Source organism: Anoplopoma fimbria, chromosome 17 (genome assembly GCF_027596085.1).
Source record: "Anoplopoma fimbria isolate UVic2021 breed Golden Eagle Sablefish chromosome 17, Afim_UVic_2022, whole genome shotgun sequence".
Classification (NCBI taxonomy): Eukaryota; Metazoa; Chordata; class Actinopteri; order Perciformes; family Anoplopomatidae; genus Anoplopoma; species Anoplopoma fimbria.
In genome coordinates, this window is record NC_072465.1 from 4,031,967 (window position 1) to 4,058,271 (window position 26,305).

The window sequence follows — 26,305 nt, forward strand, 5'->3', positions numbered from 1 at the left end:
TCTTAAACATATGTGTCTCACTACGTCTTCCATCACTCAAACACTTGTACCTTTCTGACGTTCCTCCTCTATCTCATGGATGATCTCTTCGAGCATCGGAGCCACATGATCTAGCTGTTTGGGTGAAAGACGGATCGCAATCTCCACTGTTTTATCCTGGACACACAAAAGAAGTGTTAATGACTTGTATTCAATGAGTCTGTGGTGAAAACAGCAGTGTTATTGGAAGTGTAGGTGTGTGTGTGTGTGTGTGTGTGTGTGTGTGTGTGTGTGTGTGTGTGTGTGTGTGTGTGTGTGTGTGTGTGTGTGTGTGTGTGTGTGTGTGTGTGTGCTGTGTGTGATTGTGCTCGTGCTCACAGGATTTCCCCCACGTTCCAGCCGAGGAAGCTGTTCGACTGTAACCTCTTCAAACTGACCATCCTCCGATCGAGGCTCCATGTCCTTTCTACCTTCTCTCTCCTGCAGCACAGACACAAAGAGACAAATTAACACAAACATGGACAACTAATGTAATGCATAATGGTTTTCTATAATCTCCAGTCATCTTTCATTTTACAAAAGTTTGAAAAGCCACAATGTCTACATAAATCCGTTATCAAAAAACTGATTTGTTTCCATAGCCACAGACAGTTTATCAGCTTCTTATACTGATTCAGAACGGCGAGCACCGATCATTTGACCTTTTTTGTAACTTTATCATACATACTTTGCAAAACTAAAACAAAAAAAAGGATTGTGAGTCTAGCTTTAATAATAAATAAAATAGACTAAATACTACTGATGTGACTCAATGACTTTGTTATAAAATGTCAAAAAAATACAGAAAATTGCCTACTACAATTTTCTAAAATCAAAGGGGTTGTCATAAAATAGTTTGTGTTGTCCAACCAACAAACCAAAACCCAAAAGATTTTTAATTTTCCCTAACAAAAGAAAATAAAAGTAGCAAAACCTCATAACAGAGGAGCTGAAAACAAGGAAAGTTTGCCATTTTTGCATGAAAAAATTACATGATCATTTGATTATAGAAATATTTGTCAAATCATTTCAGATCTATAATATTTATAGTGTGCAAATTCATGTTACACAATCAAACTGTTGCCCATCCTGTAAAGCCACAGGACAATTGGATGTAACACAAAGCTCTAATGAGCGTTCAGTATTTGTGTGATTGCATTGAAAAGACATCAGACATCTCCATTAAATTGTTGCTCAGCTTTATTTCTGCTCACTGTCCAATCATCCAACCCAAGCTGCTTACCTTCATCAGCATCATCTCCTTTGGACTGAAGAAGGTGATGTGTCCCTCTGTCCTCTCAGCCAGCAGCGCCACCAGGCACACCATCACAAAACAACCAGCCATTGCTCTGTGCATGCTCATTCTGCTCAGATCTGGACACATACATATACAAACTCACATATACACATACTGTATATAGACTTACATTCAGAGCATTAGGCTCATGCAAGCATATACTACAGCTAGAGATTCAGGGGTGAGTGGCACTGAGGTCAGGCCACTTACAGTAATTAGGGAAGGCTTTTTAGCAGTGAAAAAGAGCCGCAACAGTCAAAATAGGTCAACATACAGTATTTGACATGAGGTGCAATGTGTGTGTGTGTGTGTGTGTACGTGTGTTTGTCTGTGTGTGTGTCTGCCAGAAACAATAGCTGAGTTTAGAGTTAGAAGGGCACAGGGGATCCAATGTCATTATGCAATGGAGACATTGACAAACGCATAGTAGATAGGGAAAGAGAGAGGTGGGAGGAGGGGGGGGGAGCATGGAAGTAACAAACAACAAACTGCTCTAGTGACAAGCGAGATAAGAGGCCAGAGTGGACCAGCCATACTTATAACAGCAAGACAGCTCTGAACACAAACGTAAGAGAATGTAGACAGGAAAGACAGGATTAACAGAGAGCGGGGGGAAAGCCTCAGACACAGAGGGAGAGACAGAGAGGCAGAAGAAGCCGTACGTTACTCACGTCCTGTGTCAGCTTTGGTCAGTTGTTTAAGGGAGTGTGTTTTAAGATGAGCAGAGCTTCACCGGTCTGAGCGTCAGCTTGTCCCAGCCAGCCTTTATATCGAGCCCTCTGCTGATCCCTCTGCTGATCCCTAAGCTTTTTACTGTCCTCCCTCACATCCGCTCCTCAACAGGCTCCTTCAAGCACTCTCGGCCATACTCCTGGAAACACACATGTTACTCAGGAATCTGGCTTATTTTTATTAGGGCAGTAAGCTCACTGTGCTTTATGTATGTAGGCCTTCGACACAATTGACAAAATGTCACACTAATGAGCAAACCTCAGAGGTGGAAAAAGAACTCAGATTCTGTACTTAAGTAAAATAAGAATACCAAAGTGTAGATATTCTCTGTTACAAGTAAAAGTCAGGTGTTGATCGTTTTACTGTAGTAAAAGTTCCAAAGTAAAAGCATCACACTTAAAGAACAAAAAAGTAAAAGTACTCACTATGCAGAATGACCCGCTTCAGAATATTGCATATCATATTATTGGATTATAGTTATTGATGCATTACTGTGTTCAACACTCTGAATGAACAATATACATTTTGCCTTAATCTATAACATTACATGATAATTTATTTGTTAAATATAGATGAAAGTGATACATGCAAAGTAATTAGTAACTAAAGTTATCAGATAAATGAATTGGAGTAAAACGTACAGTATCTTCCTCTAACATGTAGTGGAGAAGTAACATATAGCAGCAAAAATAGGATAGTCTCAAAGTAAAGTAACTCAAAATTGTATTTAAGTACAGTTCTTGAGTAAATGTACTTAGTTACTTTCCACTCCCCTGTGGCACATTATGGGAGGTTTGTGTGAGCTACAGGACACATATGTTTTACACGTGCCATATAAGTCTGATGTGAAAGTGAATTTTTTGTTATTATTTTCACAACTGACTGAACAAAGAAATATGCTGTCAGGGTCATTTCATCAAATTTACAGTATCACACAAGATGGCAGAACATTTGCAGTAATCTGACCTTCAAACGAATTTATGAAGAAGATTAAACAAACTCCTTCATGACTCATCGTAAAACAGACTATTGCTAACTGAGAGGCAAAATTCAACTGTATGTGACTTTAATTTTGGTCACCAAGTTAAATACTGAAAAAGGTAATAGGGATTAATACTGGACTTTAATTGTATGTGTTTTTGTGTGTGTGTAGCGGCCAGGAGGCGATCCTTCTAAGGAGGTCTGTCATAAATGCTCTGCTCTTAACTAATATCCAACACAATGTGACATTTACGACCTGCCAGGAATTTATACCTGTGGCCAAACAGACCCAAATGCATCCGCTTCTTGGAAACCTCATGGCCCTAAAGAACTTTAATGCTTCTTCCTACATACATAAGACACTTACGTACAGCTTAGTATCTCTTCTGTAGCACTTCTTGTAACACCACAATGACGCATGAGCTCTCATTACATTTTTCCATTACCTAATGTTAGGCTCTTTATAATGTGTTCTTATGTTTATGGAATTCAGTTGTACTTTTTTAACCAGCACTTTTACCTTATAGCCACTGTTTTATTTCAATCTAAATGTGTTTTTTGAAGGAAAAGTCTGAAATATTCTTTATACATCAACAAATACCATAAAAGGAAAAAAAAAAAATCAAAAAACACCCCAGTAATACTACTAAGGTAATGTCTGTGTAGCTGAAGCCTGATATAGTTTGTTCCTATGTGCAATAGATGAAGCTGAAACGATTGGTCAAATAAATGAATAACTGATTGACAGAGAACTAATCTGCACCTATTACGATATTTAATTAAGTGCTTTAAGAACATTTCTTAAGGGAAAAAAACCTAAATATCAGATGTTTAAAATTGTGAATAATATCTGGTTTTCTTAATCTGCGATGATACCAACTATATCTTTAGGTTTTGGACTGGCGAAGGAAGAACACATTAATGAGACACACTTTTGCACTCAATGACATATTCCTTCATTATCATTATTTGTCTTGAGTCAGTCCTACCTACACCACATGTTGCCGTGAAAACCCACAAGAGCCCTAATGTGTAAACTGTGGTGGAAAATAATCCCCAACAAATGTAACCTTTACTCTTCTTTGACTTTATTAAAATCTACAGAGTCAAACTCTTTAAAAACATTACCTAACATTTATAAAAGTTGACACATTTGGGTGCCAGATTAAAGGTCTCCCTCACTCTTGTTGCTGCTAAGGATTAAGAGAAAACATATTTGTTTGGCTGTGCTGACCTATTAAAGATTTACAGTACAGATCATTAGATACAATAGTAACGTATTGTTGGGTTTGGTATTTTCAATAGTAACGTATTGTTGGGTTTGGTATTTTCATAGAACAATAGGACATTTATTACATATTGAATAACACGAGCCTTATACTTAAATATCACTTTTTTTCCTTCAAAGTTGGAGGCTGATTTTATTTTGTATCCAGTGGGCGGAGCGAGGTTTGTTCGTCAGTTCTCGCGAGATTAGGCTGTCATCGCGATATTTAAGTCATGTGGCAATGTGCTGAGACGTGTTCCAGCCGTCTTTTTCCTGAGGTGACTGAGCTGAGCAGACGCACACTGCGTGCTGCTGAAGATTGACGAATCATGGTAAGAGAAGCTGTGCATTTGGTCTAACAAAGTCATTGTAGAAAACAGTCAAAGGCTCTCTAAAGTACTAAGCGCTTTAAGAATAGAAATGGCTATTTTTATTTAAGTGTTTCCCACTTCACAGCTGAAGGCCTTGCGACACGAGTGGCGCTGTTAGCCTCCCATGTGGCTACCATGTATCTGAAATAGTTATTTTATTTTAAACTACCTATGCTGCGACCAATATATTATCTGTATCATTGGCAGTCATGCAGGTAAAACCCACAACACACCTAGTTTACTGGTGTTTCTGCGATAACTGTAGCCGGGCGGGCTGCGTTTTCCCGCATGGGCCCAGGACAACACGTGGGTCCACGACGACAACGCGGTTGCCGTAAAGTGTTAGGATCACGACACTTGGGCACGAAATACGTTTATAAATAATTGTGGCACATAAATAGCAATTTCGCATTCCCGACACACTATGATGCACACATGTTACTCAGGAATCTGGCTTATTTTTATTAGGGCAGTAAGCTCACTGTGCTTTATGTATGTAGGCCTTCGACACAATTGACAAAATGTCACACTAGTGAGCAAACCTCAGAGGTGGAAAAAGAACTCAGATTCTGTACTTAAGTAAAATAAGAATACCAAAGTGTAGATATTCTCTGTTATAAGTAAAAGTCAGGTGTTGATCGTTTTACTGTAGTAAAAGTTCCAAAGTAAAAGCATCACACTTAAAGAACAAAAAAGTAAAAGTACTCACTATGCAGAATGACCCGCTTCAGAATATTGCATATCATATTATTGGATTATAGTTATTGATGCATTACTGTGTTCAACACTCTGAATGAACAATATACATTTTGCCTTAATCTATAACATTACATGATAATTTATTTGTTAAATATAGATGAAAAAAATAACGGAATATGTTGACTTTTACATTTTCTGTATCTGTCATTTTGTTACTATGATTTATATATATAGCTTCTTAATCAGATGTTTTTACCTCCCACAGGTGCTGTTGCACGTGTTGTTCGAGCATGCATCCGGCTACGCGCTGTTCGCCGTCAAAGAGGTGGAGGAGATCGGCATGCTTCTGCCGCAGGTGAGCCTTCTGCCATTTGTTTTTGCACATATATGTGTAATCTGCTAGCCGGAGGTCACGTTAACCGGTCGCTGTTTCAGGTGGAGGAGAGCGTCCTGAGCATCGGGAAGTTCAACAGCATGGTGAGCCTGGCGGCCTTCTTCCCCTTCAAGTCGGCCCAGGGTGCTCTGGAGAACATGAACGCCATTTCCGAAGGCAAGAGGGTTTTCTGCTTTAGCTGTGTCGTGTCCTCAGTTGTAATGATGTTCAATATCTGTCAATCCCCTGAGTATCTGTGCTGACAACCTACATGTAACCCTGAACAACTGAGGAACGACTTTTAAAATGCAGCCGTGTTTGAATATGCTGACCAGGCTTTTTTTTCCCACATTTGGTGACTTTGCACAATTGTGTTCAATTTTAACCAAAAAAATAAATGTAAGCAGTAGCCAAGGATTAATGAATTTATCTAGATGGCTAACTAACATATATAATATAGTTGTAAATATTTATCATGATTGGACTATGACTACTCAGATTACACGAGGGAATAAATCTAGGCAAAATAAATATCCAGAATGTTGATCTGCACAATAAAGGTTAGCAGACCTCATTTTATAATCCGAAGCCTGGTTGGTAATTTGGTGTTTTTTTTGTGTTCAGTTTTAACAGAATCTAAATAAATGTACTTCTAACTTAAGCAGTAGCCAAGGATTACCAACCTGTTAAGTTAATTAGGACATGCAACATGGGTCATACTCTAGATGGCTAATTAATATATTTATTTGTACATTTTTATTTTGTATTTATTGGACTGATTACATGAAGGAATAAACCGTGGCAAAAATAAATATCCAGAATGTTGAGGTGCACAATAAAGGTTGGCAGATCTTATTTTATTAATCAGAAGCCTGGTTGGTAATTGTTGCAGGTTTTAAATGCATTTGCTGCACAAGCTGAGCTTGACTTCAAACTGAATGTGTACAGATTGATGAGTAAACTCTTTACTTGCAGGTGTGGTTCATGCTGATCTGAAGTTGTTCCTAGAGACAAATCTGCCCCTCTCTGGGAAGAAGAAAGTTGCATTGGGGGTTTCAGATGCCAAGATTGGAGCAGCTCTACAAGAAGAATTTAGCATCTCCATCCAGACTGGAGGAGTGGTGGCAGAGATAGCCAGAGGTGAGACAATCTGCCTCTGGTTTATCTATTGTTGCAGTATTCTTTTTTTTTCTTTTTCTTTTAAAATATAGAAAGTTGTGAGCAAGTAGAGTTCCCAGGACAGGAACATGATGCTAAAATTGTGACAATCTTAGCATTTTAATAATGTTGGCTGTTATGATGTAATATTTTGACCCTGAAACTCATGAAGGTTCATACTGAAAATCTGAACTGCCAGTGATCAAATGCAGTTCTTCTATAGTTTGTTTAACTCAGAAAAAAACATTGTCTTTTATCCTTCCTGTCAGGTGTGCGACTGCACTTCCACTCCCTAGTGAAGGGTCTGACTGGTCTGGCTGCTTCCAAGGCTCAGCTAGGTTTGGGCCACAGCTACTCCAGAGCTAAAGTAAAGTTCAATGTCAACAGAGTCGACAACATGATCATACAGTCCATTGCTCTGTTGGATCAGCTGGACAAAGACATCAACACCTTCACCATGCGTGTTCGGTAAGGTTCCCGCCATCACACCACTTAAACAAGAAATTACTCCATTTAGATGAAATGAAAATGTTTTAGCATATGTAAAGGTATGAGAGTGATTTTCTGCTTTAGCTGGCTGTATCGTGTCCTCAGTTGTAATGATGTTCAATATCTGTCAATCCCCTGAGTATCTGTGCTGACAATCTAAATGTAACCCTGAACAACTGAGGAACGACTTGTGAAATATGCTGACCTTTTTGGTGATTTTAACCAAAAAAAGAATCTTGATAAATAAATGGACTTCTAACTTTGAGCAGTAGCCAAGGATAAACAAATTGTTAAGTAAATATAGGACAGGACATGTTTTTTTTTTATTTTATAAATCTTCTCACAACCACTGTTTCCCATCTGCAGTGAATGGTACGGCTACCACTTCCCAGAGCTGATCAAGATCGTGTCAGACAACTTTATGTACTGCCGCATGGCTCAGCTCATTGGAAACCGCAAGGAGTTGTCAGAAGAGAGTCTGCCGAGTCTGGAGGAAGTGGTGATGGACGCAGCCAAAGCTCAGGCAATTCTGGATGCTTCTCGTTCCTCCATGGGTCAGCAAATCTTTTTCATTCTTTAGACTTTAAGATACAAATGTAAAGGAAATTACTTTTCGTACCACTTGGTATCTGTGCTAATACCTGCTCAATTGCACACTAACAGTCACAGGACATATATAAGTTAAAAGCACACCATGCCCCCTATTTGCCCACTCTGGACCAATAACTGTCCTTAGTGACCAACACAGGGGGGCAGATTACTTTTCTCTCATAAACCTGTAGTGAAGGCACAAATCCTCGCTGCGGATCCTGTCGGGAGAAACAACCAAACATTGCATTTGAGATTACCAGTGTAAAATAGTTGGTAGCTGCATACTGCAAAAAGTAGGTAGTAGTAGTATCCCTCTGCTAATCGCCCTTTGTGATCTGTTCTTCTCCAGGTATGGACATCTCTCCCATTGACCTGATCAACATAGAGAGATTCTCTCATCGCGTAGTGTCTCTGGCCAGCTATCGGCTGGAGCTGCAGGAGTACCTGCGTTCCAAGATGGTCCAAGTAGCACCAAATCTAGCGGCCTTAATTGGAGATGTGGTAAGTTTAATATGTGTTTTTTTTTTTTAATATATAAAAATTACTCTGGGACCAATGATGTTCTACCAAATCTGTCAATCCCCTGAATCTATGTGTTGAAAAATATTTCCGGTTCCTGATGGTCCTAAAATCAAGTACATTCTTGAATGGTAGCTTTGCCAGAGCTCTCTGTGTTTATCAATAAGACTGACACCCCCCCCCCTGTTTTTAAGGTGGGAGCTCGTCTGATCTCCCATGCGGGAAGTCTAACCAACCTGGCCAAGTACCCGGCCTCCACAGTCCAGATCCTGGGAGCAGAGAAGGCCCTGTTCAGGTACTGGGGCACCCCCTCCCTGCTGGGGAAAGAGGTGGCTGCGGTGATGGCAGGGCTGGGCAGGAGCAGAGCCGGGTGACTGGAGAAGACATAGTCTCCTCCGGAGTGATCCCGCTCGCCCCATTGCACCACCACAGTCTGAGCAGCCACCCACAGCACTGAGGTAGAAAAACAAACGACTAGTTACAGACTGGATGCTAAGCACAAACTTAATATATAATATGGTGTCCTTTTGGAACTTGACCATTAACATGTACTGGTTTCCCTACATGGGGGTTTTTGAACGCCATTTCTAAAGGCAAGACGATTTCCTGCTTTAGCTGGCTGTGTCGTGTCCTCAGTTGTAATGATGTTCAATATCTGTCAATCCCCTGAGTATCTGTGCTGACAACCTACATGTAACCCTGAACAACTGAGGAACGACTTTTAAAATGCAGCCGTGTTTGAATATGCTGACCAGGCTTTTTTTCCCCATTTGGTGACTTTGCACAATTGTGTTCAATTTTAACCAAAAAATTAAATGTACTTCTAACTTTAAGCAGTAGCCAAGGATTAATGAATTTATCTAGATGGCTAACTAACATATATAATATAGTTGTAAATATTTATCATGATTGGACTATGACTACTCAGATTACACAAGGGAATAAATCTAGGCAAAATAAATATCCAGAATGTTGATCTGCACAATAAAGGTTAGCAGACCTCATTTTATAATCCGAAGCCTGGTTGGTAATTGTTGCAGGTTTTAAATGGATTTGCTGCAGAATCTGAGCTGGACTTCAAACTGAATGTGTACTCTTTACTAGCAGGTGTTCCAGGAAGTAGTTTTTATGTTAACATGATGCCTGTCGCTTAAAAAGTGGTGCAGGCAAATTTGTCACCTAAGGCTTAGATTTGTGCCCTTTGGATAACATCTTTGTTTGCTAAACCGTTGATCCTGTTTCTGAAGTTGGATGTATTTTTACACAGAGCCCTAAAGACTAAAGGAAACACCCCAAAGTATGGGCTCATCTTCCACTCCACCTTTATTGGACGTGCTGCTGCCAAGAACAAAGGACGCATCTCCAGATATCTGGCAAACAAATGCACCATCGCCTCACGCATTGACTGTTTCTCTGGTGAGTGAAAGGACCTCATGGAATAATGCCCAAGTTGGGTATAAAAGCCACGTGGCATAGTTGCAATGATGCTCAAATTTTTCGTCAACAGTATTCATCCCTCGGGTTGGTGGTGACAAAAACAAATTACTGAGCTTAGCCACAGGTCACTTTAAGCTACTGTTATGCACTGCAGGCTTTGAGATTTATTTATTTTTATTCCTTTTTCTTGCAGAGGTACCAACATGTGTATATGGTGACAAGCTGCGTGGACAGGTTGAAGAGCGCTTGTCTTTCTATGAGACTGGTGACGTGCCACGGAAGAATGTGGATGTCATGAAGGAGGCTGTGAAAGAGGTGAGCTCAGAAAATAAAGCTGCAGCATGTTAGAGCCTATTAAAGGGAGTTTGCAGGGTTTTTTTAATGCTTCTATGAAAGGTTCAGTGTCTGTCAATGCTGTAAATGATGACAAGTCTTTGCCTGACTTCAATGTGAGGGTACAAAATGATTTAATGAGCCTGATGCAGCATTTCAACTGTATAGGAAAATGATGGTTTCATCTGGATCGACATTTTAAATCTTTTTTTTTCTCTCCATCTTAGGCTACTGATGTTGCTGTTGAGATCAAGCGGAAACTTGAGAAGAAGGAAAAGAAACGCAAGAAGCGTGAAAAGAAGCTGCAAGGAGAAAACGGTGATGTCAACAGTGAAGCTGAGGTAAGCATTAGTATAATTTTCTGGCCATGCATGTTTTGATTTGAGATTTGACCCACATACGTGGTCCTGTCTCAGTGTACGACATGCTATAGCAGCTTGACTCCTAACCATTGGCTGGTCCTAAACAATGGACTTGATCACTGAAGTGAGTCAGACATCTGTCAGTTAAATGATGTTACACATTTAAGGCTGGCCTAGCCGTATTAAAAACATATCAATGTCGTTGCTTACCTTTCTCTACTTTTTCGTTCAGGCCGAGAATGGAGAAGCAGGCACCCCTGTTGTGAAGAAGAAAAAGAAGCAGGCGGCCGAGGAGATGGAGGTTGAGGCAGAGGCCCCTGCTGCAGAGGCCCCTGCTGCAGCGAATGGCGCAGAGGACACACCATCAAAGAAGAAAAAGAAACGAAAATCTGAGGTAGAGGTCCCAGCAGAAGAACCTGCTGCTGAGGAAACCAATACTCCTGCCAAGAAGAAAAAGAAACTAAAGACTGACACCATGGATGTGGAGCCAGCAGAGGAGATCCCAGAAACACCAGTGTCTGACAAGAAGAAGAAAAAGAAGAAAAAAGAGGCCGCAGACTAAAGACTGAATCTTTATATTCGTGTACAGTTTATTTTTTCATTTTACTCTCAATTTGAAGGTCATGTAAGCAGCTTTATGTTTTTTTGCAACCTCAAAACAGGTTAGGCCACAAAGAAATGCTTATTACTGTGCCTTCAAGTCAGTGACATTTACTTGTACTTCTGTAAATAATGTATCCATTAAACTTTTTGTCAAGTAAATAATTGTGACATGTTTTTACTGTTCAAGGATCACATGTTTTTGGAACTCCATGATCCTGTTTCTCTCAAATGATACTATGAGGCTGTCTTGGAGACTGACACATGAACAGTCTATTTTGGGGATTATTTTTTACATGTAACTTATCAGCAGTACATCAAGATATTATCTGACCCCTTTGTAGCTCATGTCCCATATGAAACTGTACAAAATTACACTAGATGTCAGACCTCTACAATATATTTGAGACATATTGGAAACACAGAAGTGTTAATAGTTTGTAGGGATGTCTGGTTTTGATTTAACTAATTAAAAAGGGGGATTCATTTATTACACATTGCTGTAATGGCAAATAACTAAAGTGACATGCTGAGTGACTTGTCTATTTTCTGAACCTTACAATATTTCAGAATGTTTAAGTATAAAGCCTCTGTCATAAGATGATGGCAGTATTGATAAAGCTCACTGGAGAAAAATGTACATGAATAATTCACCTAAAATGATGTGAGATTTTTGTATGAGAAGAAATTCATTTTACAAATACATGTAGGTTGAGTGACAGCACAGGTGTAACCAATCTAATTAATGATGGCTCTGCTCAATTCAAGTGTTTAGCCATGTCACATACCATCATCCTGGTCATCGTGTAACTTAATGTATCGCAGCAAATCTAAGTTACTGTTATTACCAGATGGGTCTGTAGAGTCAACTCGTCAGAAAGATCTAGCAAATAACTGAAACAGCTCCTTCCATGTTCAGTGATGTAATCAATGTAACGTAAACACCTGTGGAACTGATCAGAGACCTTCAATGTAACTCGTTACCTGGAAAACGATTGTGGAAACAGTTGGAAGAGCACACTAGGGTGACTACACAAAGTAGTCAACACAAGTCAAACAAAACCAGATCATATCCTGTCATAAATTGACTGCAGCAGTAAAGCATTAGCTGCAGATTAAAATGAGCTGAACAGCACCATAATCTACAGCCTCAAAACTCACCTCTTGGAGTCCAGAAGTCAGAAGTCAGCATGTAAAGGATGTTGGAGATGCTGGAGCTGCATATAATTATAACAGAGCATCCAATAAATGCATATTGCAATAATCACAACTAAAAGGGAGACATTAGAGGCTTCAGATTTTTGTTGTTTTTATTCACTCCTTGTAGCTGATCTTAAAAATTGTCAAAATAGTGTATTCTTTAAAAAAAAAAAAACCTAATCCGGTCCTGCTGTGTTAGGTATTATATGTAACAGTTACTGGTTTATCAGATATTAATACTATCGATACTTAGAAGTTATATTGCTACTGGAGCCTGAACAACTTAAGTACTTTGTGCCCAAGGGTGCTGACGTCCATTCTGCCTGCATCTTGAACATGTTTGGCACAATGACATCCTTTGGTTGCTTAGTAGGCTTATATTTAATATGGCCTTGATTATACTGCATTGTAAGACTCGGAACAGTTTGGTTCATAAAGGATTAGTATGATTCTGCGTGTGCATCAAACTTCAAGGGTCTGTATCCATAAAAACAATGTGGTTGTTAAGTATTGATTCCAGACCCATATAAACTGTTAAGAACGTTTAATTTGGACAACAAGGATTAAACCAATGTTAAAATTACATCAAATCCAAGGCCTGGCTGGTAACACCAGCCAACTAGTAAGAGTTGAGGAATGAGAGACAGATGGAGGGAAACTGGGTAAAAAGAAAAGTCAAGCTATCAACTCAAGTCACCCTCAATATAAGGATTCACAGATGCGGGAGACTAAAGTTACAAAAACGTATTTCTTCTAAAATAAAAAAAGGCTTTTGCCGTGAAAATGATGTGTAGAATTTATGTACATCATTCTCGGTTAATGTATGCATACAAAAAAATCCACATCACAAGATGCTTGTGTTCAAGTATATTCACCAACTTCATCTCCATGATTTAGCATTCTCATTTTCATCTTTTTTTTTTTTTTTTTTTGAAATAAAATGTCCTTCAAAATAAAAACAAAATGCAGAAAACCACATTTTTATGTCCTACCAATACATATATACTGTATAAATACATACATAAATATATTTTACATACAACAGCCATAAATTTGAAAAGGGGATATACAGAGCAAAGGGGAGAGGGTTGGTAGTGTGTGTTTTAGCTTGTGTTGTAAAATGGTTTGTCCCTCTGTTTTCTCATCAGTCAGATACGAAGGTGTGGTGCTGCGTGTTGGTGCCTGTGTCCATGCACACACGCACACACACCGAAGATGTAGCCATCTCAGTTGGCCCAGTAGGGGGAGCTGCCGTAGCTCGACTTGTTGACTTGGCTCTTCTGCTGCAGGCTGCTGGACTGGCCACGCTGGCTAGGACCACCCTGAACATGGAGAGACATAGGTGTAAGCTTCTGAAAAACAGTTAAACCAGTGCAACAACAAAATGTCTGCAGGTGTTACCTGTCCATCCTGAGCTAAATGGTGGTGCAGCAGCTGTGAGTGTGGTTGCTGGTGAGGCAGGATGTGGAGGAATGGGGCTGGTGCATAGCCTCCAGGAGCTGCTCCAGGGTTCAGAGGCCCCGGACCCCCCAGTGCTGATGGCAGACTGAAGGGAGGAGGTGTCCCCGCATGGAAACCCTGCTTATCAAAAGACTGCAGACAGAGGATAAAGTACAAATTAAAATCAAACCCTGATTAAGTATTAGTATAAACACTAATTATACAGCAAGACAACAGTGGGTGGGTGGGGAGTTGGGGTGTTTGAGGCTCACCTGGGTCTTATTGTAAACACTTCCACTGATGTCTGGCACACCGGAGTTACTGGATGTAACTGAGACGCCTAGCAGAATGACAGCAACAACATTTACACGTTTTTATTCCAAACGTTTTTAAAAATCCAAATGCAACATATTCAAAACACTGATTTTTTCCTTCTTCTTACCTTTCCCGGGCCCAGAAGCAGCAGATTTGGCTTGTGCCTGTGAGGAGGAGTTGTATCCTTTACTGTAGTCCACTCCTGCTGGCCCCGCTGTCAGCTCCTCATAGCCTGAACAAGGAAACAAAGTTCAGTATCCACACATTATAATGATAATTCGATTTCTGGAACTACTTAACCCAGAATCAAATACATTTCCCAAACTATATTATGTTTTAACATATATGGACCGGTGTGCTCACTAACCGGAGCTGAAGGCGTGCTGGCCATAACCACTGGGCTGCTGCTGTGTCTGCTGCTGGAAGGGGCTAGCCGAGGGGTTTCCCAAACCAAGGCCCATACTGTGCTGCTTGGCCGAGGCTGGTCCCGGGCCTCCGGGAGGAACAAACATGGTGTGGCCATACTGGAAGGCAGCAGCACTGGGTACGGCACCGGGCACCCCGGCGTAGTAAGGCAGGCCTGTGTAGCTGTAGCCCGGAGGCAGAAAGGCCTGCTGACTGCTGTGGTGCTGCGGCTGGCCCTGGGGCTGAGGCTGAGCCTGGGGAGGCTGAGGCTGGGCCTGGCTCTGTCCTTGGCTCTGGCCCTGGGGAGCCTGCTGGGCCGACAGGCTTGTGGGGGGTGCTGGGGAGGTGGAGTCATTCCTGCCAAACTTTGTGACTTCACCTGACAAACAGTTGAAATGTCAGTTGAGAACAAACACAGGATTTTAGGATTTTTGGACAAGGCCAGCAAAGTTTGAAGGTGCTTCACCTGAGTAGGGGTTGTTGGCTAGGCTCCCGTCTCTACCAGAGAGAGTCGCTGCGGGGCCAGGGAATGTGATTCCATAGTAATCCTGCAAAGAGGGCTAAAGGGACAGGAGAGGATCAGGAGAAGAGCCACACAACAACCCAGCAACCTAAATAGCTTGACTTAGTACTAGAGAGGAGCTGAGGAGCTGTCCCGAGAGTGTGGTGATGAGGCTCACCATTGGCAGTCTGGACTGGAGCATATGGAGGTCTTCGTAACCATAGATCTGCTGTGAAACACAAAGGACAGGTATCATCAGCAAGAAGAACTGCGAAATGTGTCAAAAAAAAGAATGATACATGATAGTTGGAATGAAGGGACTGGCAAACATCATGATTTGTGTTCACCGATTAAAAAGAAAATCAAGCACACTGCGATGATTCTAGACCCTGATGGTCTACTTACCGGGTATGCTGGCAGCAGCCCCCCTGGGCCCATGATATACTGGCTGGGCAGTAGAGGAGGCACTCCCTGGGATAAATTTGGAGGAGCTTTACCTGTCAAAACAATGAGACGGCAACCATCACTTTCCCATTCTTTACTTTGATGTGAACAAACAGCAACAAGTTTAAGTATCTGGGCTTATATCGTCGAGGGAGCTCAACAAATGACTGAAAACAACCCGTCACACATTAACAATTCCCGTGTCCGAGTATTTGTGCGTACCAGTGGAGTTAGAGAGCATGGGCGCGGTCCTCGGTGCAGGGAGGTTGGATGTGGCAGTAGCTCCATTGGAGCCAAGTCCCAGCGCTGTGCTGGCGGCGATGGCAGCAGAGTGAAGTACGCTGGCGCCGACAATACCACCGACTGTGCTGCTCATGGTGTTGCCCATGTTGTGCATGTTGGCCAGGTGGCTGATGCCGCTGCTACTGTTGCTGCTGATGTGGGTCGAGTGGAGTGTTGAGGGATGCGATGACGTGTAGGAGCCAGTGGAAGGAGCCAGAGAGCTCATGCCGCTGTTGTCAACACTGGTGTACTGCAGAGAGGGAGGAAGCGGGACATCGGTTAACATCATTTGAAATAAGTACTATATCTTCTAGATTTCATTTTACAATGCATGCATACAATTTGTCAGTTGGTGCTGACCAGTTGCAGCCATATGAACAGAACTTAGTACAGTCCCAAAGCAGTCTTTGGCTGGGATTTTAGTTGGCATTCAGGCTATCGACATGGTAGCATGTACTGGAATAATGATAATGCTGAAGCCATGGAGCTTCATGTGGGATGTAACAGCTTCAGCTGGTTGGTTACATATCATTACACACGATGAGTCATCTCACAAAAAGCTTTTAAAAATCATGCTTGGGAAAGAAGACATGTACTTACAGTGAGAGAGCTGGAGCCCAGAGCTGACACTGAGGAATGATTGTTGACATGACTGTGACTGTAGAGTGAAGGCAGAGAGGAAAGACATTATCAGTGTTTTGTTGTGGCAATAACCTCAAGAAAGTAACATTGTGTTATTATAAATACATTTACGTTGTTGGCACCAGCAGGCACCCACTATACTGCACACTCTTGAGAATTCAAGCTGGCTGAATATGGCCAGAATACTAGTAAATTCATCTTGGCAATGAGTTTCAAGGTTCCTTTATGTCTTTTTAAAGCTGGTTGTGCAGCCTGCAGTGTGTGTGGGGTTGTCACCTGTTGAGTGAGTTGAGTTGGCTTGCTGAGGGCATGTCCTGTGCCATGTTGGAGAGTGTTGTGGAGCTGTGTGAAGGCAGGCTGTTGGGTAAGTGAGAGGAGGGTGCTGAGGCACCATTGGTGCTGATGTTCAGAGACGGTGACTGTGGCTTCGGTGTGGAGGATGCTGATGAAGCTGAGAGGAAGAGGAAAGAAAAGGTCTTTATTTGTAATAGACCCATAATAGCACAGCCAAAGAATGATGGCCCATTTACAATAGAAAGAACACACTGAGCAAATAGTAGTAGGGAACTTACCGTCTAGAGCAGCAGATGTCCGTACACCATTCAGACCATTCTGCTGATGTAAAAACGCAGCTCAGTGTCAGTGTATACCGATAACAGATTCAGACCAGTATCATATCTTTGTAGCAATCATACACAGTACGATCAAAAAATCATTGAATTCAGTAAAGACTTGAATTACTTGAGATGACCAGATAAATATGTGGAACTCAAAACCTAAACAACAGTATTCTTGCTATTCCGACAAAGTTTGATTGTGTTAAGGGACTATGAGGAAATCCTCTCGTCAGGAAATCGTGGCAAAATAGTTAAATATATCTAATTTGAACAAATATACTTAAACAACCTTTCACACAGTCACAGTTTCCCCAACATGCGGCAGACATGCGCTGTTTCTGCATCTGGTATAAACAGCGCAATACTGGTATAAACAGTATTGCGCTGTTTATACCAGATGCAGAAATGTGAGGAATGTTTGAATTTGGATTATTTCTCATTATTATCAACTACAAATGCTGAATGAACTTGGACATTTCTGTTGGCTATCTCAACTCACCATGACTGGTCCTGTGACCTCTTTGCTCTGGGAATAGGCGAGTCGTGTGTGATGGGGTATGGTCCCGTCGTAACTTCCCCCCACTGTGGAGAAGTGAGAGGAGGAGGGTATGGAGGATGATGTGGTGGAGGCTGTCGAAGAACATAAGGGTGGGTTGGAGGAGCTGGCAGTCCCTAATGAGGAGGGAGTGAGGCTGGCCATCGGCATAGAGGAGTGATATACTGGCTCTGATGAGGAGAGAGGCAGAGGAAGGGCAACCGAGAGAGGGCTGCCCAGCGACTCACTGCAAGACAACAGCAGGGAGAGTAGAACAAGTTATTATTATGTTTGCTAAACCCCTGCATTAAGGCTCTTGAATATATTTTATTTCTGATCTGTTGTGTTTTAGAATCAAACTCTTCTAAAGAACAGTTTCTGTTATTATGTATATATTAAAAAGATGGAACTAGTCAGTCAGCAGTGACAGTACCTGAGTGGTTTGGAGTACAGGCTTGTCTGGCTCTGTGTCCCTGGTCCCGGTGCAGGCGATGCCAGTGCAGGGGCCGGTGTGGACTCCCTGGACGCTGCCATCGCACAATTGTCGACGACTCCAAACTCCGGCATTGCCGACTCCGAGCCGAAGTCTAGAGCCCCGAACTGGAGGTTTAGCCCGGGGACGTCAGCCGAGCCTGGCATCTCTACCGCTGTGGAGGGAATCTGCCAGAATGGAAGGAACAGTCAGGTTTAGGGCCATGGTTTTAAGCTCATATAACTACTTGTATGTTGTCATTTACAAAAGATTTCCTTAAATATGTGATTGTTGCCCTGAAAAATCAATATGTTCAATCTCAGACCAACACAGGACAGCGTTATCCTTTAAATACATAGGTTTTAGATTGAAAAAACCTGTAGCTGAATTCAAGAGTAGCCACATGTGCATCGGATTGTTATTGTAACGTTCTGTCCATCAACATCAATCCCCCTACCTTCGATGATGGAGGTATCCTTCGTTTCTGGCCTTTGAGCTGTGCCCGTTGCTGCTGTGATGTACTGCCACCCTGAGGGTCCAGCCCTGCGCCAGGGGCAGGAGGTTTAGCACCAGCAGCAGCCATCACCAGGCCTGACTGTGCCGCCGTGCTGGCGTGGTGGGGAGCAGGCGAGGCTGAAGCAGGGGGCGCTTGTTGCGATGGAGGACTGGGTTGACGTGCCAGAGGCAAGGAGGGGCCGGTGTGCCTCTGAACCAGCTGGCTCAGCACCAGAGAAGGCTCTGGCTGCAGGCCAAACTCACCTGCAGACACAGATACACCACAAAACTCAGGCCAAGGATTATAAATAGAATGCATGCATGTGTTAATACATGTGGCAAAAACAGAAAACTTGTTAATGAAAGTCACACTTGAACACTCACGGCTGAACTGCGAGGACAGCGAGGTGGTGTTGGATTCCGAAGCCTTTATGTCCCAGCTAGATGAGGAGGGTGGAGGTACAGGTGCTCCCAGGCCGGGCAGTCGGCAAATGGAAGTGTTGCTTCCTTGGGTGCTGGCAGGAGGCGCCGCCTGGGATGAAGGTAGCGGACCCAAGCCAGGGCCCTTCAGCTGTTCCAGTATCTGAGCTCCAGCGCTAGGCTGAGTCCTTTTGGCCTGCCCCAAGTCCCCAAAACCAGCTCCCAGAACTGACGACTGGTACAGACAGGAGAAGAGAGTGTCATCATCAGTCTCTGTTTCTGTGTGCGAGTTTGTTTACATGTGATGGATGAAGGAATGTGTAAGAAGAAAAAGGGGGCAGAGAATCAAAAGCAATTTTTTTTTTTTTTTACCAGAGCAGCATGAGCATAGCTAGTGCTACTGGTGGGGTTGCGGCTGGGGAGCGTCTGCTGTTGCATTGGCTGGTGGTGGTGGTGGGAGTTAGTGAAGACCAGACTCTGAGAGGAAGAGGACGAAGGTGGCTCTCTTCCTCCAACCACAGGCTTCTGCAGCAGGGAGGCTAAGTCCAGACTAACACAGAAACAGTTGGTCAACGGTCAAAAGTCAATTAGAAAATGCTTGCAACACATCCAATCAAAGTATACATTTTCTATGGCAAATAAAAATATATACTATGAACATTTAAAGCTCGGAAAACCCAATATAAGTTAAGTTACCTCCTTCATTGTTGACAAACTTTTAAAATACAGGAAACTGAAACTACCGAGCACTATGTTGCACAAAATGTCCGGTATTTGTTGTGAAATTCAGTTACATAAGAGATCGGGGGCCAATATATGATGTTGTAATTTAGCCAGTTACTCACCTTTGCCCAGGTGTGATGTGATTTTCAGCAGCAGGTGCACATGAGGAGGTGAACACTTTGGTCTCTGAGAGCTGCAGGAACAAACATACAGAAAAATAGACAAACATAAGTAAAATAAATAAATACATTTACACCAAAACTGTGTTATTCACAGGCTTCTCCTGTAATTGTGTCTACTCACACTAACATCCTCACTCCAGTCCTCAGATGCCCAATCTTCCAAGGTGCCCCTCCAGGTAACTAGAGAGCAACCAACGATGAGTCATATACAGGTGGGATAAGTAGGTTAACATAATGCAGGATACCTGTAGCTTATGCACATTTGTATAAAAGCTACACTGTATTTTCTGCTCACTACAATGGATGCATTTGTTCTCCACAAAAAGGCTGAGTAGGATATCTGCTCTGAAGAGCTCACCTGTCCCATCTGTGCTGTTGCTGGCCGCCCCGTCCCACACCTCGGTTTGTGTGGCCCCTGACCTAGCCTCTGAGGTATAGTCCGCTGGATTGAAGGTTCTGGGGAGGACACAAGGAGAGGTATATTTATTTAGACAGAAATAAACTAAATAGGGGGCAGAGAGTGGTTGACAGATTTAGTTAATTATTTTCCTTATAAACAGTGTATTGAGTAATAATATGTGTTATCCATACTATTGATTGGACAAAACTCCCATTAGAAGAGGAATGAGATATTGATTTCTGGTTTCTGGTTGAGGTGAGAAACGCTGATTATGTTATTTAGATACCACATCTTAATGGGACTGGTGACATTTGCAAGAAAAATGCACCACTTGCACTCATTCCGGACCAAATCCAAACAAAGTTACATTTCCTGGCCTAAAAAACATTCTGGTTCTTATTAATTTACACCTAAAAGTATGTGAAAACCCCTGTGATTGAGTGTGTGTTGCCACCATACCCCATGCCCTGGGCTGAGAACCGGCTCACTGGTGGTCCTCTGCCTCTGCCTCGACCTCCAGAACCTACGCAACATTCATACAAAAGGTCAACAACATCCACTCCCGTGTTGGGCGTGCTGACAAGGGCTTTAAGGTGCATGTGCTTACCTCGGGCAGCACCTCTGGCTCTCCGACCTCGATCTGAACCTCTGTCCACTGGTGTCACCTCCACTCCATTCTCCTCTGGACGTGCTGTATGTGTGCAAACACATGCACGTAAAAATTAGAAAAAGACACAAAATTAGAAACAGCATTATTTAATCAAATATACAGATACAGAGACACGAGACTCTGAACTAGATTTAAATGAATGTGAAGTTTACCCTGTCGACTGCGACTGGCCCCCCTGCCCTTGCGGTTGGCTGCCGCACGGCCCTTGCTAGCCTCCCTCTCTCCTTTCTTCTCCCTGTTTTCCTTGTTCTCCTTGCTGTCTGGTGGACCCTCCTTCACCAGGGGCTTCTTCTTCCCTACCGTCTCCCATGAGGTCTAAACACAGACAAGGAACAACAGGACAGAGAAGGGGAAAATGTACAGAAAGAGTAAATCAAAATTGGACCACAAAATATATAGTTCCATATTGCACTAACTTGAAACACTTAAAAACTCTAGCCAGATGTAAATTACAGTATTTTTATAAATAAAAATAAAAATTCTCTGCCACCCTTTCACTGACATTTCACAGTTGTAGCATGAGGAAGTAGCATTTCAAATACAGTTTCAACTGTATTTTGTTCAAGAGGATAAAGAGACACTACCAAACAATACAGATACAATGAAAACAGCTTCTGGAAAACCTGTGATGCCGGCTATTTTTTGACCAACTTATGTTCTGAAGTGTGGACTATGCAGCTGTATTATGTAAGAGAAACAAATATCAGAGGACTTATTGTTGGTAGAGATTCAATATTAAACAACTGAGGATTGAAATTAGGGTAAAATAAACATAATTAAAACCATACAGTCACTAAAATGTGTGTTTTAATCAGTTAACAGGCCAGTCTTTTCTTGGGCTACACCTACTTTTATAGCAAAAGATAACACAGTCTGCAACCATTCCTATTATTTATGACAGTTAAGATCTTGATAAGTACAGTAGAAGCAGATGGAATCAGAGGGTTGCAGTATTTACAATAACAGCTGCGACTTCCACGTAAAAGGGGAAAACCAGCTATTTGCTATTTCTGGATTTCCAAGACACCAAAACAACCAGGTAGCTGTCTGACTGGCTGCCCTGCCCTACAGCCTCTCCTCGCCATCTGTGCCAGCTGGCATTCTTCAGAAATGTTGTGACACTCACATGGACTGGCAACATACAGGCAGGACAACACTTAAGTGTTTGCCAGACATTTGGTAGCCTGTTTGACCTTCCTATCTAAGCAGAACGGGGAAAATTGTGGGCAATGGTGTGTTTTCGTGCTAAAAGTCCATGATGTCAGAAGGTGTGAACTGATCAACAGTCATTGTGGCAAAGGACAGCTCGGAGACCGATTTAACTGAATTCATTTTCACCAGCATATACAAAACAACCCAGTGTTTTTCACAACATTTGTTTATCTTCAGGGCATATTATATAATTTGAAATCTACTAGTGATGTGGCAGAATTAAATATTTGTAAGAGAGGGATAAAATATCTTTCTGTACTTTTATGTCATTGTGTTGAACGTGACCTGCAGCCTGCCAGGCTGCCTTCACAGAACGTGTTTCAGCTGTGTTTTCTCAGTCATCCGTCTTTCGAGCCTCTGACAGAGAATATATGATTCTATTTAAATCAATACAGCTGTCTTAACAGGTCGCACAATGGCTTGCGTGCCGCTTTACATGCCTTTTTGAAACAAAACTACTGGACGTCTTGGTCATAATCCAGGTAAATGTTAATAAACCTGCAGGTTTGCGGGGTGGGCTGATGTTCTCGTTGCTCTAACAACACCTTGAGATTAATTTTAAAACAGCTTCAAATCATGACAAATTGTCAACATTCTTAATAACTCTTTCATCCACATACAAGGAACAGGTCCCTGGTCTGAGATCTGGTGTGTAGTTTGTGCATTCTCACGTAAACATGCAAACAGTCTGAGACAAAAACATGTCTTATTGTAAGCATGCACAATACCAGGATCATGAAACCAGCTGACATTAATTGTACTGAATCATTGTTAAGGCTATTAACTTCACCTGGGCGTTTTACAGAGACATATCAAAACACTTTTTAATTTAGAAATTTAGAGCATGAATAATTATTCTAATTTATTCTCATAGTTCATGCTGTTGTTTTTACCCTGTGCTCATAGATTTCCCTAATTGAAATCATACGTTTTGTTAAAACAGTTATTATACAGAGTTGCTGCACATTCTGCCTTCCTATTCACAAAATCTGATATTAAAGATTCATATTGGTGAAGATAACAGTAGGCCAGTATGTGAAGTTTAAGATGACATTAAATGAGACACAAAGTAATTTACCATGTCTGAGGTGCTCTCCAGGAGAAAGTTGATGGCTCTGCTAACATCCTCGTTGCAGTCGTGGAGTGCTACCATGCACTCATCCTGGTTCTTCCCAGTAACTTCCATCAGCTGGAGAAAGCAGCACACACACGTCATATTAGAGTTCTCGACACATCTAGACGAGCAGTCACTCATGGCATCAAATATGCATTTTTCATTTGTCAACATAGAGTACTGGAGTCATGGAAGATCGATCGCTTGCACTGACTCAGCCTTATAAATGCCCTGTATATGTGCTCCTCACCTGGTTAACTTTGTCCTCAAAGTCAGCATCATTCTTGTCATAGATCACCTGGGCAAGCCGGATCTGCTCGGCAGTAGCCTGCATCATGGAGACCAATGAGTAAAAATGTGGTTTACAGGTATGCCACTTTATTAGGAACACCTTTAAATACAAAGCCATCCAATACAACAGCTCAGACAACAAAACTACCTTTACAAAAGATAAAAGATAAAATGACACGGCAAGCAAGGTATTAATTTAACTATATGGAAACCAAAGCAATTGCTCCTATTGTCACTATTAAAATGGAACGCATTATTGTGGCTGCAATAAAAATCCTTGTTAATACTGACCAAGGAGGTCTCCTTGCATAATGTGTGCACTGTGGTTTTGTTAGCAAGGGTAGTCTGCGTGCACGCTGTTGTTTTGTCTCAACAATGCATGTGGTTTGCTTTGATTAAGTTTCTTCATGTTATGTGGTTGTGGTGGCTCACCTGTATCTGTTTCTGTGGTTGTGATGCTTGAGTGGCAGCAGGCAGCGCTTTTTCTCGAGGGCCCCGGGCCTTGTCGCTGCCCAGCGAGCTCATCATATACAGTATATACAAAACTCTGTATGTACAAAATAGAAAAATCTGCAGAGAAAACAAGAAAGTATGTGTGAGATCAACCAACAGTTTTGAAACTCACAGATTATGTCCAAAACAAAAATTCAGTTCATTTACAATGTTGTTACAGCAGAGCCTCAATACTTTCCTTTGTGTGAGCACATAGAAGGAAAGAATTGTTTAATACCAGAAATATGTGTTGTAAGCGTAGCTAAAGCCTTATGGCGCAATCATGAATACTGCCCTTATGAAGGCTGTAAGACACACAGTTGGCCTGGTGACAGAGCAGCTTTCCTGCAAATCTAGGTCAAGGATCGAGAGCGACCCAACAGCCCAGATCTCAGAGTGTGATCAGAACACCCCACATCCCCTTTACAGGCTAGATGCTAAAAAACTAAGATGATATTTACACACACGCACTAAACTGCTGCAGTAAAATGCTGATTTATGACATCTAGGTCCTGTTCAACTTGCAGTGCCTTTCTGCAAATTGGGCAGATACCATATAACCATGCATTAATATGTTTTAGTGGCAAATATTACACACTTCTCACAACCATGTACACAGACAGGGCTTTTTACACCTGCACATAAATGGAAAAGGTGAGTGCTCAATACCCTGTAGTAAAAAATAATCTGTAGTGCAATATGTTTTGCAAGCTTTGACAGTGGTGTCCATTGCTAGAATAATAACATAACATATATCCCCAGTGACCCATTTGTTTTATGTCAGAGAACAATAGCAGTCCGGTCTACAGTGCCTGAGTGACGTGGGCCAATGCACTGCTGCCATTGGCTGCTGGTCTGAACAAAGCTAATGCAAAAACGTCGAACTGGCTTTAAATGTTATTTCAGTGAAAAATCAACACCTCTTTGCATAACTGAGAAACCCAATGAAGCAGCTGCATATATTGAATTTTTCCACATATTGACATATCATTTGACACATGAGTCTGGACGGTCTGAGAGATAAACAATAACAAAACAGAAGCGTTAACTCCGCACATCTCAGACGTTCATCTATTTGGACGTGACTTTACCGAAATTACAAAAAACAACAACAATATCATCACCAGTTATGATTCTCGTATGAGTCTCCGTAAATACACTTACACCTGGTTACTACCAATTAGCTCCATCTTGTTTAACTAACAGAGCAAAGCGGGTGGTTGTTTTGAAGCAATGCTAACGCTAGCCCGTTGCTGCTAGCTAACTTGTTTCTGGAGACTTCATGTGAAAACCACTCGGTTGAAGTTGCATGTATATCTTGAAAAAAACAAAACAGATGATTGTAGTGTCGGTTTCCACTAAACACTGACCGACTTGGTGCTGTTTGTACTCGGGTCCCTTTGTCCTCGCTAGCATAGACTCATGTTAGCCGCTAGCATGCTAACGCGGACACCACACGGTGGACACAGAGCCGACGGGGTGAAGCTAGCTAACGGGGCTATGTGAGGCTGGTCCCGGGTTAAAGACCGTGTCTGGTGGGTATTTACAGTTCCTCCTAGTTATTTAGGCAGTTTCATCCAGTCCTCGACACATGAACCCCGGGCTAGCGAGCTAACAACATAGCTGTCTTAATCCGGAGAGGAGGCCTCTTAGCGGAGCACAATCCATCCCGACATTGCTCGCCGGGAAACAAGACAACAGAAAAAAAATTGCGAAAGACATCCCTCACAAGCCCGTGTAAGAGAAGCCACGAAGCCAGCGACGAACTATGCTAGCGAAAAGTGCGCACAAGTGTGTGGTTTATAAGCGTTCAAATACAGAAAGTGAACTGGAAAAACATAAGAAAATTGTGTTTTTATTACCTGCTAACACGCTTTCCTCAGCCAGAAGCAGACAAGGTGGTCACGTGATGTGCGCTGCCGTGGTGGTGGTGGATGCTCCCTTCTCCGGGTCACAACTAACTTCCTATGATGGACGGTTTTACTTTAATATCTATATATATGTATATATTTATATATTATCTGTTGTGTTCAATGGAGATACAGACTGGTCTACCACAGAGACCTTCAAGTCTGGCAAGCTCCCATATGATTAGATATCATTAATGACAACATATGGATTAGCAGTAAATCCTCTTAATTCAAGAGTAAATCTGTACATTGAATAAGTGATGTCAAGCATGGAAAAAAGAAACGTTGAAAACGTCATTATACATTTAATTTTTT

At 42.0% G+C, this 26,305-nt stretch overlaps 3 protein-coding genes and 2 non-coding genes across 7 annotated transcripts; 3 read left to right on the plus strand and 2 right to left on the minus strand.

Moving 5' to 3' along the window:
* Positions 1-20: 20 nt before the first annotated feature.
* Positions 21-2,089, minus strand: mlnl (motilin-like). Its single transcript, XM_054617262.1, has 4 exons — positions 1,987-2,089; positions 1,262-1,392; positions 358-459; positions 21-156 (listed from the first exon to the last, which is right to left on the minus strand). Exons 2-4 carry the CDS (start codon positions 1,379-1,381, stop codon positions 37-39), a joined length of 342 nt encoding a protein of 113 aa, XP_054473237.1. The 5' UTR covers positions 1,382-1,392; positions 1,987-2,089; the 3' UTR covers positions 21-36.
* A 2,430-nt stretch (positions 2,090-4,519) lies between these two features.
* On the plus strand, positions 4,520-11,392 carry nop56 (NOP56 ribonucleoprotein homolog). The gene is made up of 12 exons (XM_054616792.1): positions 4,520-4,627; positions 5,631-5,720; positions 5,801-5,915; positions 6,714-6,878; positions 7,166-7,364; positions 7,752-7,939; positions 8,326-8,477; positions 8,690-8,790; positions 9,763-9,911; positions 10,126-10,247; positions 10,493-10,606; positions 10,860-11,392. The coding sequence occupies exons 1-12, from the start codon at positions 4,625-4,627 to the stop codon at positions 11,187-11,189; spliced, it is 1,728 nt and encodes a 575-aa protein (XP_054472767.1). The 5' UTR covers positions 4,520-4,624; the 3' UTR covers positions 11,190-11,392.
* Positions 8,091-8,212, plus strand: LOC129106511 (small nucleolar RNA SNORA26). The gene has a single exon (XR_008531846.1). It is a non-coding gene; the product is annotated as a small nucleolar RNA SNORA26 (small nucleolar RNA).
* LOC129106508 (small nucleolar RNA SNORD57) lies at positions 10,348-10,415 on the plus strand. Its single transcript, XR_008531843.1, has one exon. It is a non-coding gene; the product is annotated as a small nucleolar RNA SNORD57 (small nucleolar RNA).
* A 1,142-nt stretch (positions 11,393-12,534) lies between the features above and the next one.
* ubap2a (ubiquitin associated protein 2a) lies at positions 12,535-26,042 on the minus strand. 3 transcript variants are annotated; one of them, XM_054617192.1, is made up of 27 exons: positions 25,943-26,042; positions 24,021-24,158; positions 23,548-23,625; positions 23,262-23,372; positions 21,124-21,286; positions 20,909-20,992; positions 20,761-20,824; positions 20,260-20,357; positions 20,023-20,081; positions 19,842-19,912; positions 19,369-19,546; positions 18,961-19,231; positions 18,539-18,840; positions 18,043-18,269; positions 17,574-17,856; positions 17,030-17,069; positions 16,734-16,908; positions 16,416-16,473; positions 15,756-16,065; positions 15,495-15,586; positions 15,268-15,318; positions 15,054-15,147; positions 14,550-14,966; positions 14,310-14,414; positions 14,140-14,207; positions 13,829-14,020; positions 12,535-13,749 (listed from the first exon to the last, which is right to left on the minus strand). In XM_054617192.1, the coding sequence occupies exons 2-27, from the start codon at positions 24,114-24,116 to the stop codon at positions 13,654-13,656; spliced, it is 3,783 nt and encodes a 1,260-aa protein (XP_054473167.1). In that variant the 5' UTR covers positions 24,117-24,158; positions 25,943-26,042; the 3' UTR covers positions 12,535-13,653. The 3 variants fall into 3 exon arrangements, with proteins under 3 accessions (XP_054473167.1, XP_054473165.1, XP_054473166.1); XM_054617190.1 differs by having other exon boundaries at positions 17,030-17,072; XM_054617191.1 differs by lacking the exon at positions 25,943-26,042 and adding an exon at positions 25,451-25,819 and having other exon boundaries at positions 17,030-17,072.
* Positions 26,043-26,305: the final 263 nt, after the last annotated feature.

Coding starts and splice junctions, on each gene's coding strand:
- mlnl (XM_054617262.1), bottom strand. CDS start 1,381: ATGAGCATGCACAGAGCAATGGCTGGTTGTTTTGTGATGGTGTGCCTG. Junction 460..1,261: donor AGGAGATGATGCTGATGAAG/GTAAGCAGCTTG, acceptor TCTGTGCTGCAG/GAGAGAGAAGGTAGAAAGGA. Junction 157..357: donor TGGAACGTGGGGGAAATCCT/GTGAGCACGAGC, acceptor TTGTGTGTCCAG/GATAAAACAGTGGAGATTGC.
- nop56 (XM_054616792.1), top strand. Junction 5,916..6,713: donor CATGAACGCCATTTCCGAAG/GCAAGAGGGTTT, acceptor CTTTACTTGCAG/GTGTGGTTCATGCTGATCTG. Junction 7,365..7,751: donor ACCTTCACCATGCGTGTTCG/GTAAGGTTCCCG, acceptor TCCCATCTGCAG/TGAATGGTACGGCTACCACT.
- ubap2a (XM_054617190.1), bottom strand. CDS start 24,116: ATGATGAGCTCGCTGGGCAGCGACAAGGCCCGGGGCCCTCGAGAAAAA. Junction 20,358..20,760: donor TTCTCAGCCCAGGGCATGGG/GTATGGTGGCAA, acceptor TGTCCTCCCCAG/AACCTTCAATCCAGCGGACT. Junction 19,547..19,841: donor CACATCACACCTGGGCAAAG/GTGAGTAACTGG, acceptor TTTCTGTGTTAG/TCTGGACTTAGCCTCCCTGC.